Here is a 15,107-nt window from a genome sequence, read left to right on the forward strand (position 1 = left end):
AGACTCTGCATGGCTAAAAAAAGTATATTTGGGGAACACATACATTTCAAACAAATACATTTCAGGAACTGACCTGTAACTACTTCTACCCTCTCTGTTGGCATCATCAGAGAGTCAAGACTCTACAGTATGTATGCCACTGATTAAATGAAATTTTCACAAGAAGCAACTAAATGAAATAAGTATTATTAAGTCCCAACAGAAAGTACTCCATTGTGCTAGGCTTCATGAAGGTAAAAAGAAATAAATGATTTGTCATCCGTATCATCATCTCTTAGGGCTTCCCTGATGGCTCAGCAGTAAAAAGTCTACCTGCAATGCAGGAAACAAGAGATGTGGGTTTGATCCCTGGGTCATGAGGATCCCCTGGAGTAGAAAATGGCAGCCCCTCCTTCTTGTCCCATGGAGAGAGGAGCCTGGCAGGCTACAGTCCATATGGGTTGGAAAGAGTCAGACACGACTGAGTGAGCACACAGCACACACATCATCCAGTATGTGTGCTGGACATGTACTCAGATAAATTCGATCCAAGGCTGAATGAGGTGTGTGTCATGATGAAGGCAAGGGAAGAGGTTATATGGTCAAGTGAAGATGGGAAGCTTGATTTACATTCAAGAAAGGGTGGAGTGATTTCATAAAATAGGAGGCCTATATTTAGCCCCAAGGACTGAGTTAGATTTCTCCAGATAAAGATGGAGAGATGGTTGGGATTGTTAACTCCAATTTTATAATCCAAGGAAACTGGGCTTCATGAATTTAGTAAATTTTCTAAAGTTACCCAGTTATTTCTCATCAGAGATAACATCTGAATCTAGGCCTATTTGACACCATACTAAAGCGTTTCAACCCTACACCAAGCTGTAAGTATCCCAGGCAGCTAAAGTGGAAAGCATGCTTCAAGGCTGCACCAATGCAGGCTGAGCTGCAAGTTGGGGGTGATCTGAATGTCTGACTAAAGGATCTGGATTTTATTCTTTGGGGGTTTAGGGGGACATGTAGGAGCTTTGAAAACTGATGAAGTGACAAGATGTCCTCTAACCATCAGATTATCTTTCTCTAGACAATGGACAATTGGAATAAAACACTGGAAAATTTGAGGAGAGTGGGGAGATAAGCAGTGGAGGGAATAAATTTTTTTTTAGTGAAAACTGTTACTAAAAAATATCTAACCATTACCCCACAATAAAAGCTCTGAAAACTCTGATGTGATTAAACAAAAGACCTTAGAATGAGCAAACATGTTAGCAGCATTCTTCTAAATCTCACAAATTCTTATTGTTCAATGAATATATTATAAAGTTGCTTGTAAATATATAAAACATAATACACAAAAATTCTTTGAAATGTAGAAAGTATTCTCTAGTCAACCTAGGATTCTAGGTTCAATGATAGTTGCAACCACAGATTAGGATGAAAGGAAGTGTCTATTAATACTATACAAATCATACAATAGCATTTAAGAGCAATCCAGTTGGGGTATATCATTAACATCTTCATTGCCATCTATGGACTGGAATTTTGGGGCACACAGCATGATAAGATTAACTGTTTAAGTATCAAACAGATACTCATTTTTTTTTTCATTAGGAAATTTGTAATAGTACAGGGATAACTTCAAGAGTAGAGATAATCACTCACTCTAATTATTAGAGCTCTCCATTACCTCAAATATATCTCGTGCATTTGCCAAAAGTTTAATTAAAATGAGATGACTGGAATAATTAATATCATAGTAAACATAAGACAAACTAATACAATTGTAATTCTTTTTCTTTCTTTCTGGATACGCTAAAAGAAGCCATTTAAATTTTCAGTAATGAGTTACTTAAAACAGTTTCTATGATATTAAAAGTCTTTTTGATATTTGTCTTAAAGAGGAGCAAAATTTGACGTTATGTAAGCTTGACCAGTGTGGAAAAATGACACTATGCTGGCTGTAAATTAAAGACATTTCCAACAAATTAATAAAGCAATTTCTATCCCAAGTTATTATAAATTCTTTAAATAAGATTTTATTTTAGCACACTTTAACTGGCTGATCTAATTCTCTAAACTATGCAAAGGCAGATATATATCACTTAGAAATATATACAATCCATTTCAAGTCAAACAAGAATAAATGTATATATACTTAATGTATGCATTGTTCAGAAACCTCATGCTGAAATATTTATAAATAACATATTAAAAATACAGAGTTCCAAGTGGTCTCTTTTAAGATAAACTTATTAAAGCAAGAGCATTTTGAAATACAATATGTGCATGAACTTTCTATCTCCCTACTTCTCCAAGAAAGAAGTAATGACTGTCAAAAACAGAAAGTCATTGAAAATATAATGTCACTCTCACAAGGGCGTTCTTTGGGAATCCTGGTTTGTTCTCTTCACCTCTCCTGGAACATAGGAAACCATAAGATGCAGTACATAAGAACTATCAAAAGGGAGCACTTTTGAGCCACCAAAACCTGCGTGTGAGCCTAAAAACCACAATCTTCCAACTACAGACAATGATACTATCTCAGGTATTTTATGTGCTAAAATGATCATTAAAAATTAAGCACCACATATAAGCTGCCATTTAGAATATTAATTTACCTTTGCTAATCATCTTTTTAACTTGAGGCTAAAAGAGTTCACTTACCATTCGGATGCTCAGGCTCAGTCCAGGAGATGTTAAAGGAGTGAGAGGAGTCTGGGTTCACTCTGGGAGCTGGCACGCCTTCGGGGGTCCTCTCCTCAGTCAGGGCCTGGCTGGCCTTACTCACTGTGCACCCGCCCCCCGTGCAAGCCTGGACAGAGAGGAGAAAAAAGCACATATCACTCTGGGGCCCCGGAGTTGAGATGGGCATTGAAGAGACAGAGTTCATTGTAAGAGTTTCAGACCCTTGGAAATAATGCTGTCTGTCCCCTACCCCCAAATAAATTTGTTTCAATGCTGAGGTGTAGCATTTTATTAATTTGCTTTTTAGGACATGAGATAGCTACCTCCAAAAACTAAGTAATAACCCAGAGGGTAAGAATGTATGACTTATATTCCAAGTTAGAATCTAGAGATGGGGCATATATTGACCAAATGAATAGTCATGATGAAATTATCCTCAGAAAACTTCCTAGAATGACTCAAACAAATACATACCCATGAAAAAATACTAGAGAATGAATGCTACTTCAAGATAAAACACATGATTTCTACTCTCTCCACCCCCCTGAAAAAGAAAGGATACACAGAAAATATGTGAAGTGCTCAGATGCTCGGTTGTGTTCAACTCTTTGCAACCCCATGGGCTGCAGCCTGCCAGGCTCCTCTGTCCTGTCAAGATTCTCCTGTCAAGAATACTGGAGTGGGTTGCCATTTCCTCCTCCAGGGCATCTTCCTGACCCAGGGATTTAACCCACATCTCTTATATCTCCTGCATTGGTAGGCAGATTCTTTACCACTAGTTGCTGCTTCAGCTCAGTTCAGTTCAGTTGCTCAGTCATGTCCGACTCTTTGCGACCCCATGAATTGCAGCATGCCAGGCCTCCCTGTCCATCACCAACTCCCAGATTTCACTCAGACTCACGTCCATCAAGTCAGTGATGCCATCCAGCCATCTCATCCTCTGTCGTCCCCTTCTCCTCCTGCCCCCAATCCCTCCCAGCATCAGTCTTTTCCAGTGAGTCAACTCTTCGCATGAGGTGGGCAAAGTACTGGAGTTTCAGCTTTAGCATCAGTCCTTCCAAAGAACACTCAGGGGAAGCCCCAGTAGTGTGAACAATACGTTTAAAGTACGACACAATGTGAAAGCAAATAAAACAGTATTTCTCATAAATTTGCAATGAAGCAGTTGTTGAATGACCATTTAGTGGCTTAAAGGGTGAAGTCATTAACTGATGTGTCAGAGAACTGAGCTTCATCACATGGCTAAAAAACTTAAACTGATCACAGAACCCCTCAATTCCCTAATGAAGGAGGTACAGTAATGCTAGAAATGGAATAATGGATGTTAAGATATTCAGAAACTTCTGTGTGCATTTTCATTGTAAACTGTCAATAATTCCAAATAAATGATTCAGTCTATTAGGAAAATATCATCCCTACATAACTTATTGGATAAGCCTTTCTCCAGAACACAGAGTTTTTCCAGCCTCTATCTGCTAGTAAATTTAGCCATTATGTCTATACATAACAGCTATTTGAAAACTAAAGTTTTCTCCAGTACCTTTAAAGTCACAACTGTAATTACAAAAACAAACATAAAAATCTTTCAAAAAGCATGAAATTTTATCAAGAGCAGTAAGAAAATGAAGCAAAATCCTAAGACAAAGTATAAAGCAGGTAGTTATTCATTTTCATTGCAGGTAGCTATGACTAATATTAAAAAATGAAACACTGGGCTTGGAGCTTGCTATTCAGTTAGATATTGAAGGGATAAAATTTTGATACTTAAAGCAGTTGGTATTTTTTCCTAAAGACAAGAGAAAGCTGATTGATTTTTGAAGGTATTTTCTTATATTGAAATATACTACTTAAAAGTGCTGCTACTGCTGCTGCTAAGTCGCTTCAGTCGTGTCCAACTCTGTGCGACCCCATAGACAGCAGCCCACCAGGCTCCCTGGTCCCTGGGATTCTCCAGGCAAGAACACTGGAGTGGGTTGCCATTTCCTTCTCTAATACATGAAAGTGAAAAGTGAAAGTAAATTCGCTCAGTAAGTGTCCGACTCTTCGTGACCCCATGGACTGCAGCTTACCAGGCTCCTCCATCCATGGGATTTTCCAGGCAAGAGTAGTGCTGCAAATAGTTTCAAATTCTTCACTAAAAGTGTTAGTGACAGTAAATGGTCAGTAGACATGGAGATCAATTTCACTTATTGTAAGAAGACAACAGGAACCCATGTCTTGAGTATAATTTCTCAGCATAAGCAAGTTTCAGAGGAGCTAAACTGTGGCCTGGGCATGAAACTGCATTAAGATTGGGGACCTAATTAACCTCTGTGGTTTCTTCTAATGCTCAGCTGTGGGATGTGCATACCTATGTAAGAAGTAAACCATACTCCTCCTGAGAACAGAATCTTTGCAAATAAAGAGAAGTCAATTGAGCTTGTGATTTAAAACTCTAGGACATGTCACTGTTTGCCCAAGAAGAAACTACCTGAACATTAAAACAGAAAAATTAAGACAAAATATTTCCAGTGTGCTAAAAGTTGACCAGAAAACATAGCAGAAAAAGAGGCATTGTGAGACAGTTATTGAAGGAAAATCATCAAAGGAACATCCTTTTCAGTGCATAGAAAGAGATAAATCCATCCACTTGGATCCTAGATTTTCTTTTTTTTTTTTCCTTAGGAGGGGAAAAATGTTGCAGCATGTTATTCTGAAACTCAACCCACACTGGGATTTATTTCTGATAGTCTATTTGTCACTATAATTTTTCTTATTCGTGGCCTGAGAATTTCCCCCTGTCAACTCTCCCAAAGAAATTCTGTATGTTCTATGTTTCATTTCATTGTATATATATATATATAGAGAGAGAGAGAGAGAGAGAGATATTTAAAACAGAATTATGAATTAAAACTTACTTTGTTTTGAGAACTTTATGGGATAGAAAATTCTGGAATAAATGAGGACGTCCTCTGGTTTGGAAGGACTGTTTGTTGGGCTGTGTCATCAAAGACCCATAAACTAGCAACTTGATAAAAAAGCCTCTTAAGTATTCAAGGAATTTGGAGAGAATTTTTCTTGTAAATGAACTTGAATTTTCAAAGAGGCTGCTAAAACAACAGAATTACCTGAAAAATATTTTATTTTGTTCTTTTATTTCTCCACATCCCTTTTGCATGCATTTTGAGGGCCAGGTTAAGTAGGGTATCTTAGTTCCTTCATAGAGAAATAAATATTCTTAAAGTTGACTTTGGTTGGTCTAATCTAGCTGATATTATCTAAATGAAAATGAACCAATCAGTATCTTATTTGGCCTATCAGCATAACATTCAATGCAATTGAATGCTGATTAAAATTTTGGCTTGGAACAACTAAACAAAATTTTGGACTTGATCAAAGATGTCTTTATGAATTGGCAAGGTCTTTGAAAGCCTCTGAGGTATTAAAATAAGGTGTTTCACCCATCTCCTATCACTTTTATCAGTTACAACCATGTTGTTTAAAATTGAAAAGTCATATTACTACCCTGCAATGAAGACTATCCAGTCCCAATAGGAGATTCAATTTTGGTACAATAAAATTCATAACTAATAAAAGTGTATCAATTATTTTTGAAATTATGAATATTAAGAACATCCAAAACTAGCATTTTCTTTTACAACAGTTTGTTTTCAGGTAAGTAGGGTCTGATGATGTTAAGAGTGTAGCATATTTTAACATATGAAGGAAAAGAAAAAGGCCATGTTATCTAGAAATGATCTTTTGAAAATTTAAAGCTTATCATCTCTAAGAATCTGTCCAGGAAATATATTGAACACAAACTTAATCAAGAGGCAAATGTCTAGCAGTAATATGACTATTATCAAACCATATATACCTTGATACCTGCCTGTCTTACTAGCCTCCTTATTTAATTGCTGGCTTACTATCTTTATTAGGAATTATGACACTTTGCAATACCATTTGTTAAATGCAGCAAAATATTATACTATTTTTTCTAGGACAAAGAGCATATATTTGGAAACATGCAGTCCCTAACTCTGACATTTTACAGCAAGTTACTTGATTCATATCAGGTCTCAGATTCTCTGTGAAATAAATATTCTCAGTGTTCATTCATTCATTCAAGAATCATTCATGAACTTCGTTTCCAGACACTATGCTTAATTCTGCAGGCAAAATTTTGAAATATGCAGTCTCTACCCCTTTGGATTTTATAATATAACATTAAAAAGCCTAAGCTCATGGCATCCTGTCCCATCATTTCATGGCAAATCAAAGTGGGGGAAAGTGGAAACAGTGACAGATTTTATTTTCCTGGGCTCCAAAATCACTGTGGGTGGTGACTGTAGCCATGAAATTAAAAGATGCTTGCTCCTTGGAAGGAAAGCTATGGCAAACCTAGAGAACATATTAAATCGTGACCTAACTTTTCTGAAAAATGACCATATAGTCAAAGCTATGGTTTTTCCAAACCTTTGGAAAAGTCATATACAGATGTGAGAGTTGGACCATAAAGAAGGCTAAATGCCAAAGAATTGATGCTTTCAAAATATGGTGCTGGAGAAGACTCGAGAGTCCCTTGCACAGCAAGGAGATAAAACCAGTCAATCTTAAAGGAAGGGCTTCCCTGATAGCTCGGTTGGTAAAGAATCCACCTACAATGCAGGAGACCCTGGTTCTATTCATGGGTCAGGAAGATTCACTGGAGAAGGAATAGGCTACCCACTCCAGTATTCTAGTGCTTTCCTTGTGGATCAGCTGGTAAAGAATCCCCCCCACAATGTGGGAGACCTAGGTTTGATCTCTGGGTTGGGAAGATCCCCAGGAGAAGGGAAAGGCTACCCACTCTAGTATTCTGGCCTGGAGAATTCCATGGACTGTATAGTCCATGGGGTCACAAAGAGTTAGACACCAATCAGACAGGACTGAGTGACTTTCACTTTCAATCCTAAAGGAATTCAATTCTGAATATTCATTGGAAAGACTGATGCCGAAGCTGAAGCTCCAATACTTTGACCACCTGATGCGAAACTCATTGGAAAAGAACTTGGGAAAGGGATGAGGGCAAAAGTGGGTGACAGAGGTTGAAGTGGTTGGATAGTATCACCGACTCAGTGGATACGAGCTTGAGCAAACTCCAGGAGATAGTGCAGGACAGGGAAGCCTGGCGTGCTGCGGTCCATGGAGTCACAAAGACTCAGACACATCTTAGCGACTGAACAACAACAGAGAAAACTACAGGAAACCACATGAAGTAACATACCTGCTCCAGTCTGGAGTAAATCATATGGAGCCCGCATGTATTTTTCTCTAATGCCTGCCTAAATGTTTTGTATCTGTATGTTTTGTTTCCTAGTCCTCAGTCGATATGCTAAGATTATCTACAAAGGCAGCTCCACTTGGCTGAGAACCTGATCTCCATCTATTAATCTAATGACCTTGAAAGCCAGTTATCCTGTTGAAAGCGTGAAATATACACGAGTTTCTCAATTAACCAAGATGAACCTAAAATGTTCTGGTTCATTTAATTTACCTGTTAACAGAATTAAAGTAAAAAACCTTTTAGTTGAATACTTTCTGAAAATACGTCAGTGTATATTCTGCCCTAAAAACACAGTGAAATCAAAAATAATATGAGCAAATTTACTTTCCTAACAAGACTTAGGGCAAAGACTCTTGCATTTTTATGACATCTTGCATCGACATTATTCAGTGGCTGACAGGTCTCCTTTGACTTCACAGAATATTATTTGGGGTCAACTTTGTAGCATCATAGAATTTTAGGGCTCAAAGATACATTAAAAATCACTTAATTCAAAGTCCTAATTTTAGGCTTGAAGAACATAAGACTCAGTGCAATTAAGTGAATTTTTCAGGTCATTCAGTTAGTGGCAAATCTGAATTAATATTCAAGAAAGTGGACTCCCAATCTAATTGTATTTATTTTTCAAGGTATTACAGACTTACAAAACATAGGAGATTCAGGTGGGTTCATTTACTGTGCAAAATATCCTAAAAATTGTCTGTGTTTCATACTCTTGGCCTCCTTCTAATAAAAGCCAAGAGTAACACAATTTCTGTTTAATTTTGGTTGTTTCTAAGCAACAGGGGCTTTTCTTATTTTGATATCACCACTGTTTTGAAGTGATGTGGATTTCTGTATTAGCTTTTGAAAATCAAGTTAATACACTTCTTATATCTTGGGCGAAAAAGCTAAGAAATTAAATTGCTGATTCAGAAACCTATCTGTGTGCTGAACACCTAGGCGCATGGAGACAGTTCTGAAAAGAATTTTTAACATTGTCTGATTGCCCTTGTTTTGTGGTGTCAGGTCAGACAGTTAGCAACAGTTGAATGTAGTTTATTTTCTCGTGGTATAATATTTAGAGCATTCAAGAGCATGTTAAGTAAAATGAATGCATACACAGTGTCTACATAAATGTAAATTTATTCATAATCAAGAGCAGAATATTTTCTATGGCATTTATCAAAGCAAATATCCTTATATAGGTATTGCTATAAAATGAAGAGTATGTTTAAAACAAATAGGGACAATCTCATGTTTATATTCAGTTATTTTCAGATATGCTATTAAACTTAAAAAAGATTATATTTCATCAAAAAAACAAAGGAAACTACTGAGTATAAATTCCACAGTAATATCAAGGTCTTTTAAAAGATCTTTGTGTAAAAGTACTATTTTGCATTAAAAAAATGCTATTGCCTGTCTAAACTATGTTGATTCTAGGGTTTTATTAAGTGACTGTTATTTTGAGATAGAAATGTAATATAAACCAGAATATAATAACAATCAAGAATATTTGAGGGTCATTTAAATCTTAATTTAAAAATATAAGACCTACATGTTCATACCATGCATTGCTTTTTGAATGAATACAAGCCCCATTAGGAAATAGCCCTAGTAATCCAAGCATTTTCTGAAAAGCCCTCAACAATTATGACATTCTACAAATAATAAAAAAGAAATAATTTCTGATAATCCCAAATTAGATTTGGAAAAATCTCCTGTTTCAGATGGTTATTCTATCATTTTGCATAACAAAATATAAATACGTAGGTATTAGATCAGCAATATTTTCACTTTGCACGTGAAGCAAGTTTTCAGTGTAAATAGCAATACAAGAGACTTTTGTTTTTTTTTAAAGTGAGAGATGGAGAGAAGATGAGACTAAAGAGAAGCCGCAAGGAGAGTGATGAGGACAGACAAAGTGATAAAAATAAAGCGAACTTACTGCCAGTTTGATGAGATATTTATTACCAGGTAAAAGGTACTGCAGAGTGTGATCCTGAAAAAGTTCTGTGCTGTTATAGATGACATCCCAAACTGTAAAATCATGTGTGTGATTTGAAATATATAACATATAGCGCTCCAGAATTCCATTTACTTTTCTTGGTTGTTTCCACCTGGGAATAAAAAAAAATATAGCATTATAATCATCATACATTCAAGTCAAATCTGAAATGTGCAGGATTTTTAAAAGACACATACAAGCTTGGATTTATGCCATTGTAAAGAAACACACTGAGAGCTCAACAGTAATTCACTTAAAAAATACCAAGTAGTTATTAGATGTCTACTCTGAATGGTACACAAATAAGACATAGTGCCCGCTTTCTAGTTATTTATCACCTTAATTAGCTAGTAATACAAAAATATAGGAGCGAGTGCTTGATTTTGAACCCAGACGGTGGAACAACAATTGGGAGAAGGAGAATGTCTGAGAACTTCTGAGAAATGAGAGGGAGAGATAACTGTATAATTTTCATGTCACAGTTGTCTTGAAAGATGCAACAATCTAACACAGAGTTTCAGTATGCAACTACTGAAGAAAAGTTGAGATTGGAAAGGCTCAAGTAAGGAGTCAATTAAGATTCCTGGAATGAAGCGACCCACTACCTGGATACATAAAATCATATCCTTGGTGGATTGGAATTGGTAGGCAGAAGGGAAACTAGAGGGTATTCCAGATGAGGGCTACAAAGTGTCAGGGGGAATGTGTAGCACAAGTTGTGGAACAGACAGAAATTGGTAAATTGAGAAATACTTAGAGTAGAGGGAAATTTTTAAGGTATATAAAGTGGGCTCAGCTTGGGACACAATGAAAGCCAACAGGGGAGTTTACACTTGGAACAATGGGATATGGAGTCCCAGTGTTTGTCAGCTTGAATGAGCATCATAGTATCTTCAATTCAAACTCTTTAACTGGTGAGAAAACCAAGATGAAGAGTGATTAATGTAAACAAGTACTAACTAGTGGGAACAGAGGTCTTTTAAGCTTCAGTTAAGTACTGCAATATACCTTGTACCTCACATATTAAGAAATGGATAATAATCGGTATTACCAAAAATTATCTGAACATGCCAGTATATGAAAGCATCTCTCTGACTTCAACTTCAGGGGAGCAAGACAGTCCTATTTTATAATCAAAAAGAAAAAATAAATTATGCTATTCCAAATTATTGCAAATAATGCCTCACATAAAAAAAAAAAAAAAAGCCCAGGGCAGTCATGTAAGTGGTCAGTTTTTTCCTTTTTGAAGTTTGCACAGAATCTATGTACATGTGTGGCTCAGCTTGATTGCATAAAGACAAAATGGAAATTAAGTTGGCAAGTGATAATCAAAGATTCCCAGAACCACTGAACTAATCACTTCTGTGCATTTAATCACAATAAAATTAATTTTATGTCACAAACGCTTCCCTTGATTGAACTCACTGGGATTCTTGCATGAACCAGTGTGTAATAGGGACGATGTTTCTACTTACTGAATGTATACAGTTCTAGAATCCAGGACAGTCAGAATGGGGGGATCCACGTGTTCTGGTGGCAGCTGTGCGGTGGACAGTATGACCAGGGAGCTGTTTGTACATCCCACATGTGTGCAAGCACTGAGCAGAAATTGGTGAGGTGTAAATGCTGCTAAATCTGTGGGGGGAACAAGAATTTATTTACTATCATACTTTTTATTCAGGAGATTTCACTTATCCTCTACTTTCTTACATCTTAGAACTGTTACAGTAAAGCTTAAAATAAACATCAATAGCCATAAAAATCAATAGCAATAAAATATAGGCTGTTTTATCCTTTAAATATACTTATTTTTAAATAGACAAGTGTCAGTCAAACTTGGTTTAACTTTTCCTTTTAACAATTTGACTGTTTTCTTGGTTGTCTGTGACCAGGTAAATCATTTTCTGAGTTTAGAGTTAGTTCAAGGGCTCTGTTAAAAAATAAATGAGACACTTAAATTATTTTTAAAGTATATTTGAAGACAACAGGTCTGGTTTTTGAAATGCAAATATATAGCTTATAACAGTGACTTTGCTTTTGTAATTCCTTTTGTTGAATTTTTTCTTCTTCTATCCACCCGACCAACTGCGTGTTATTTGACCTTCAAACTGTCCAGCCTCGGTGCAAATGCCACTTTCTTTTTAAAGATTTCACCAGCATACTATGCTATGACCCTTGGCAGAAGGTGGAGCTATTATCCTCTCCTTTGTCTCTCAGAGTTTTGCACACACTTTTGGCATAACACAACACTGTGTCGTAATGATTTATTTCCATGACTATCTGATCCATTAGACTGAACATTATAAAGGAAGCAATGGTGCTATATTCATTTTACATCCTCAATATCTAGTACATTGCCTGTACACTGTAGGTCTGAATATATGTTTGGATAAATGAAGAAACAATTAACTAATGACATGATCTAGATATAGTAGAGCTAGGTATGAAAGATGATAAAGAGAACTGGGTTAGTACTCTATCCAGTACTCCCTCCTCTGAACTTCTTTAGTACTTTATATCTATCTGGCTCTCTGAAAGTGAAAGTTGCTGAGTCATGACCGACTCTTTGCGACCACATGAACTATACAGTCCATGGAGTTCTCCAGGCCAGAATACTGGAGTTGGTGGCCGTTCCCTTTTCCAAGGGATCTTCCCAACCCAGGGATCAAACCCAGGTCTCCCTCATTGCAGGTGGATTCTTTACCAGCTGAACCCAAGGGAAGCCCAAGAATACTGGAGTGGACAGCCTATCCCTTCTCCAGCAGATCTTCCTGACCCAGGAATAGAACCAGGGTCTCCTGCATTGCAGACAGATTCTTTACCAGCTGAGCTATCAGGGAAGCCCATCTGTCTCTCTAAAAGAAACTATATTCACTTGCATTAAAAGAAGCAAATCTGTAATTTACTAATTCAATTCTGAAATATCCCAAACACTTTATTTAGAAAGGTATTCAATAATCATTTTGTTGACTGAATCTAAGCAAAGTTCAGTCAACTTTACCAAGATTTAAACATGTCACATTTTCATACTGCTAGAAATAATCATTATTTTCAGGAATATTTTTGAAATAAGGTAGTTACAACGTACGCAACACATTTTCTTTAAAGATCATTAACCTTGAACCATTACAATTTCATGTATAAAAGATGAATGAAATGCAACCTAATTCAGGGAAATAGATTTTGCATTGCACTGACAGCAAAAGTAAACTGGAAAGAGAACACTGATTTTCATGCAAAGTATAATCAATTGGTTAAACATGTAGGTCATCAGAATAAAGGCAAAAAAAATTTTTTTACACTAAAAATAGCTACTCTAGAACAAAAGGTGATTACCAAGAAGAGACTTATAATGCTTTTGATTAAACTTGTTTGCTTCATAACTTTATCTTACAGGTCCTTGATGGTACCAAGTTGAGGTTGGAGGCAATACAGGCAATGGGGCAGGGGGCAGGGGTGGAATCAGAAGATAAATTACAAGAATACTTTGAAGTTGGTGTTAAAACAGCATGGCCTTGCCAGAGACCTCTGAGAAATGGCAGGAACAGCTACACTATGTGTGCACAAGTCAGAAAGAACTGAGGTACTTTCATTTGGAAAAACATTCTATGAAACTTATAAAGTTAAAAATCATGATAATAATGGCCTTGGAGGCTACTCAGAGAGTAACTATTATTTACTGTGGGAAAACTTCATGCAAAAAAACATGTCCTACTAGTAGGTCCAACCCAACTATTGGGTTGGTCAAAAGGTTCATTTAGGTTTTTCATAATATCTTCAGGAAAACCCTGAATGAACATTTTGGCCAACCCAATGCAATGTGTAATATGCTAACATATTATATCTCTCATTTCCCTGTTTTTGTCATCTTTTCCTTCTGATTCTCAAGAGCTTAGTGACTGCAGCCTTTCATCCCTTCCATCTGTCTGAATTCCTTACATTTCTGAGAAAAGGAAGCTGGGGATTTGACTTAAAAGCCAGTTGCAGGAGCAAAACCAAGGAGGAAACAGAACCTAGAGGAAAGAGGGAATCCCTGGTGGGTTAAGTACTACTAGGAAAAAGCTGTTATATTTGAATATGAGAATACAACTATTTTCTCTGAAAACATACCCCAGCAGGAAACTGCTTTCCATGGGGCTGATTCCAAGTGACTTTGGAATATTTAAATGAGAATGTCTCCTAGCCATACCAAAGTGTCTTGGTCAGCTGCAAACCAGACTGGATGCTACGATGATCTTTTGCCAGTGAACGCTTTGTGGTGGGCAGTTCTTGCTTTCTTACATTCTAGCTTGTTGAGGCAGGGATTTGGTTACCTACTTTGCAATTGGTTAAGAAGTCGTAGCATTCAATGGCAGCCCAAGACATATTTGTATGTGTTTGCTGGCACAGACTTGCATGTCCAAGTAGTCCTTAATTATCCTGAGCTGGCACGGTCAGAAGGCATCATCATAGTATCACCTTATCAAGTGTCTTCTTATCACAGAAGGCCCCATTCTTCTTTACACTACAGTCTACATGCTTTGAGGGTGACCTTGATCATAGAACTCCTAAACTCACTCAGAATACCTGCCTCAAATGGGAGTATCTTTCTGTATTAGTTCCAGGATTACTCTCTGTGCCTGGATTCCACTCTGACAAAATATGCTCCTCCATAGGTTGGGAAGCATCCATGTATATGATGGTCAGAACTGAGGGAGACTAGGATGAGGAGGTGAGCAAATAGGGTCACGTTGCTAGAGAAAGCCAGTATGGCTCGTGACCCAGTCCTGAAGTAGAAGATGCCAACTCTTATCAAGTCCTCCACTCATAGCTGGGATTTACTTCTAGACTATTTCAAGCAATTAGAAATTTATGGATGAGAAAGTTGTTGCATTTTAGGAGTTTAGCATGGCTTTAAATTGAACGTTGACTAGGGTTAAGGCTGCTGCTGCTAAGTCGCTTCAGTCGTGTTCGACTCTGTGTGACCCCATAGACAGCAGCCCACCAGGCTCCCCCATCCCTGGGATTCTCCAGGCAAAAATACTGGAGTGGGTTGCCATTTCCTTCTCCAATGCATGAAAGTGAAAAGTGAAAGTGAAGTCGCTCAGTCGTGCCCAACTCTTAGCAACCACAGGGACTGCAGCCCACCAGGCTCCTCCCTCCATGGGATTT

At 37.2% G+C, this 15,107-nt stretch overlaps 1 protein-coding gene across 1 annotated transcript in view; it reads right to left on the reverse strand.

Annotated features, from left to right (window-relative positions):
* USH2A (usherin) overlaps positions 1 to 15,107 on the reverse strand; it is a 923,574-nt gene that overhangs the window by 428,570 nt on the left and 479,897 nt on the right. Inside the window, exons 32-34 of the mRNA NM_001191425.2 lie at positions 11,432 to 11,591; positions 9,897 to 10,068; positions 2,641 to 2,788 (exon numbers count right to left, since the gene is read on the reverse strand). Of these exons, the coding sequence (NP_001178354.2) occupies positions 2,641 to 2,788; positions 9,897 to 10,068; positions 11,432 to 11,591 (480 nt within the window). The remainder of the gene's footprint in view (positions 1 to 2,640; positions 2,789 to 9,896; positions 10,069 to 11,431; positions 11,592 to 15,107) is intronic.

The sequence above is a fragment of the Bos taurus genome, chromosome 16, assembly GCF_002263795.3.
Source record: "Bos taurus isolate L1 Dominette 01449 registration number 42190680 breed Hereford chromosome 16, ARS-UCD2.0, whole genome shotgun sequence".
Taxonomy (NCBI): domain Eukaryota; kingdom Metazoa; phylum Chordata; class Mammalia; order Artiodactyla; family Bovidae; genus Bos; species Bos taurus.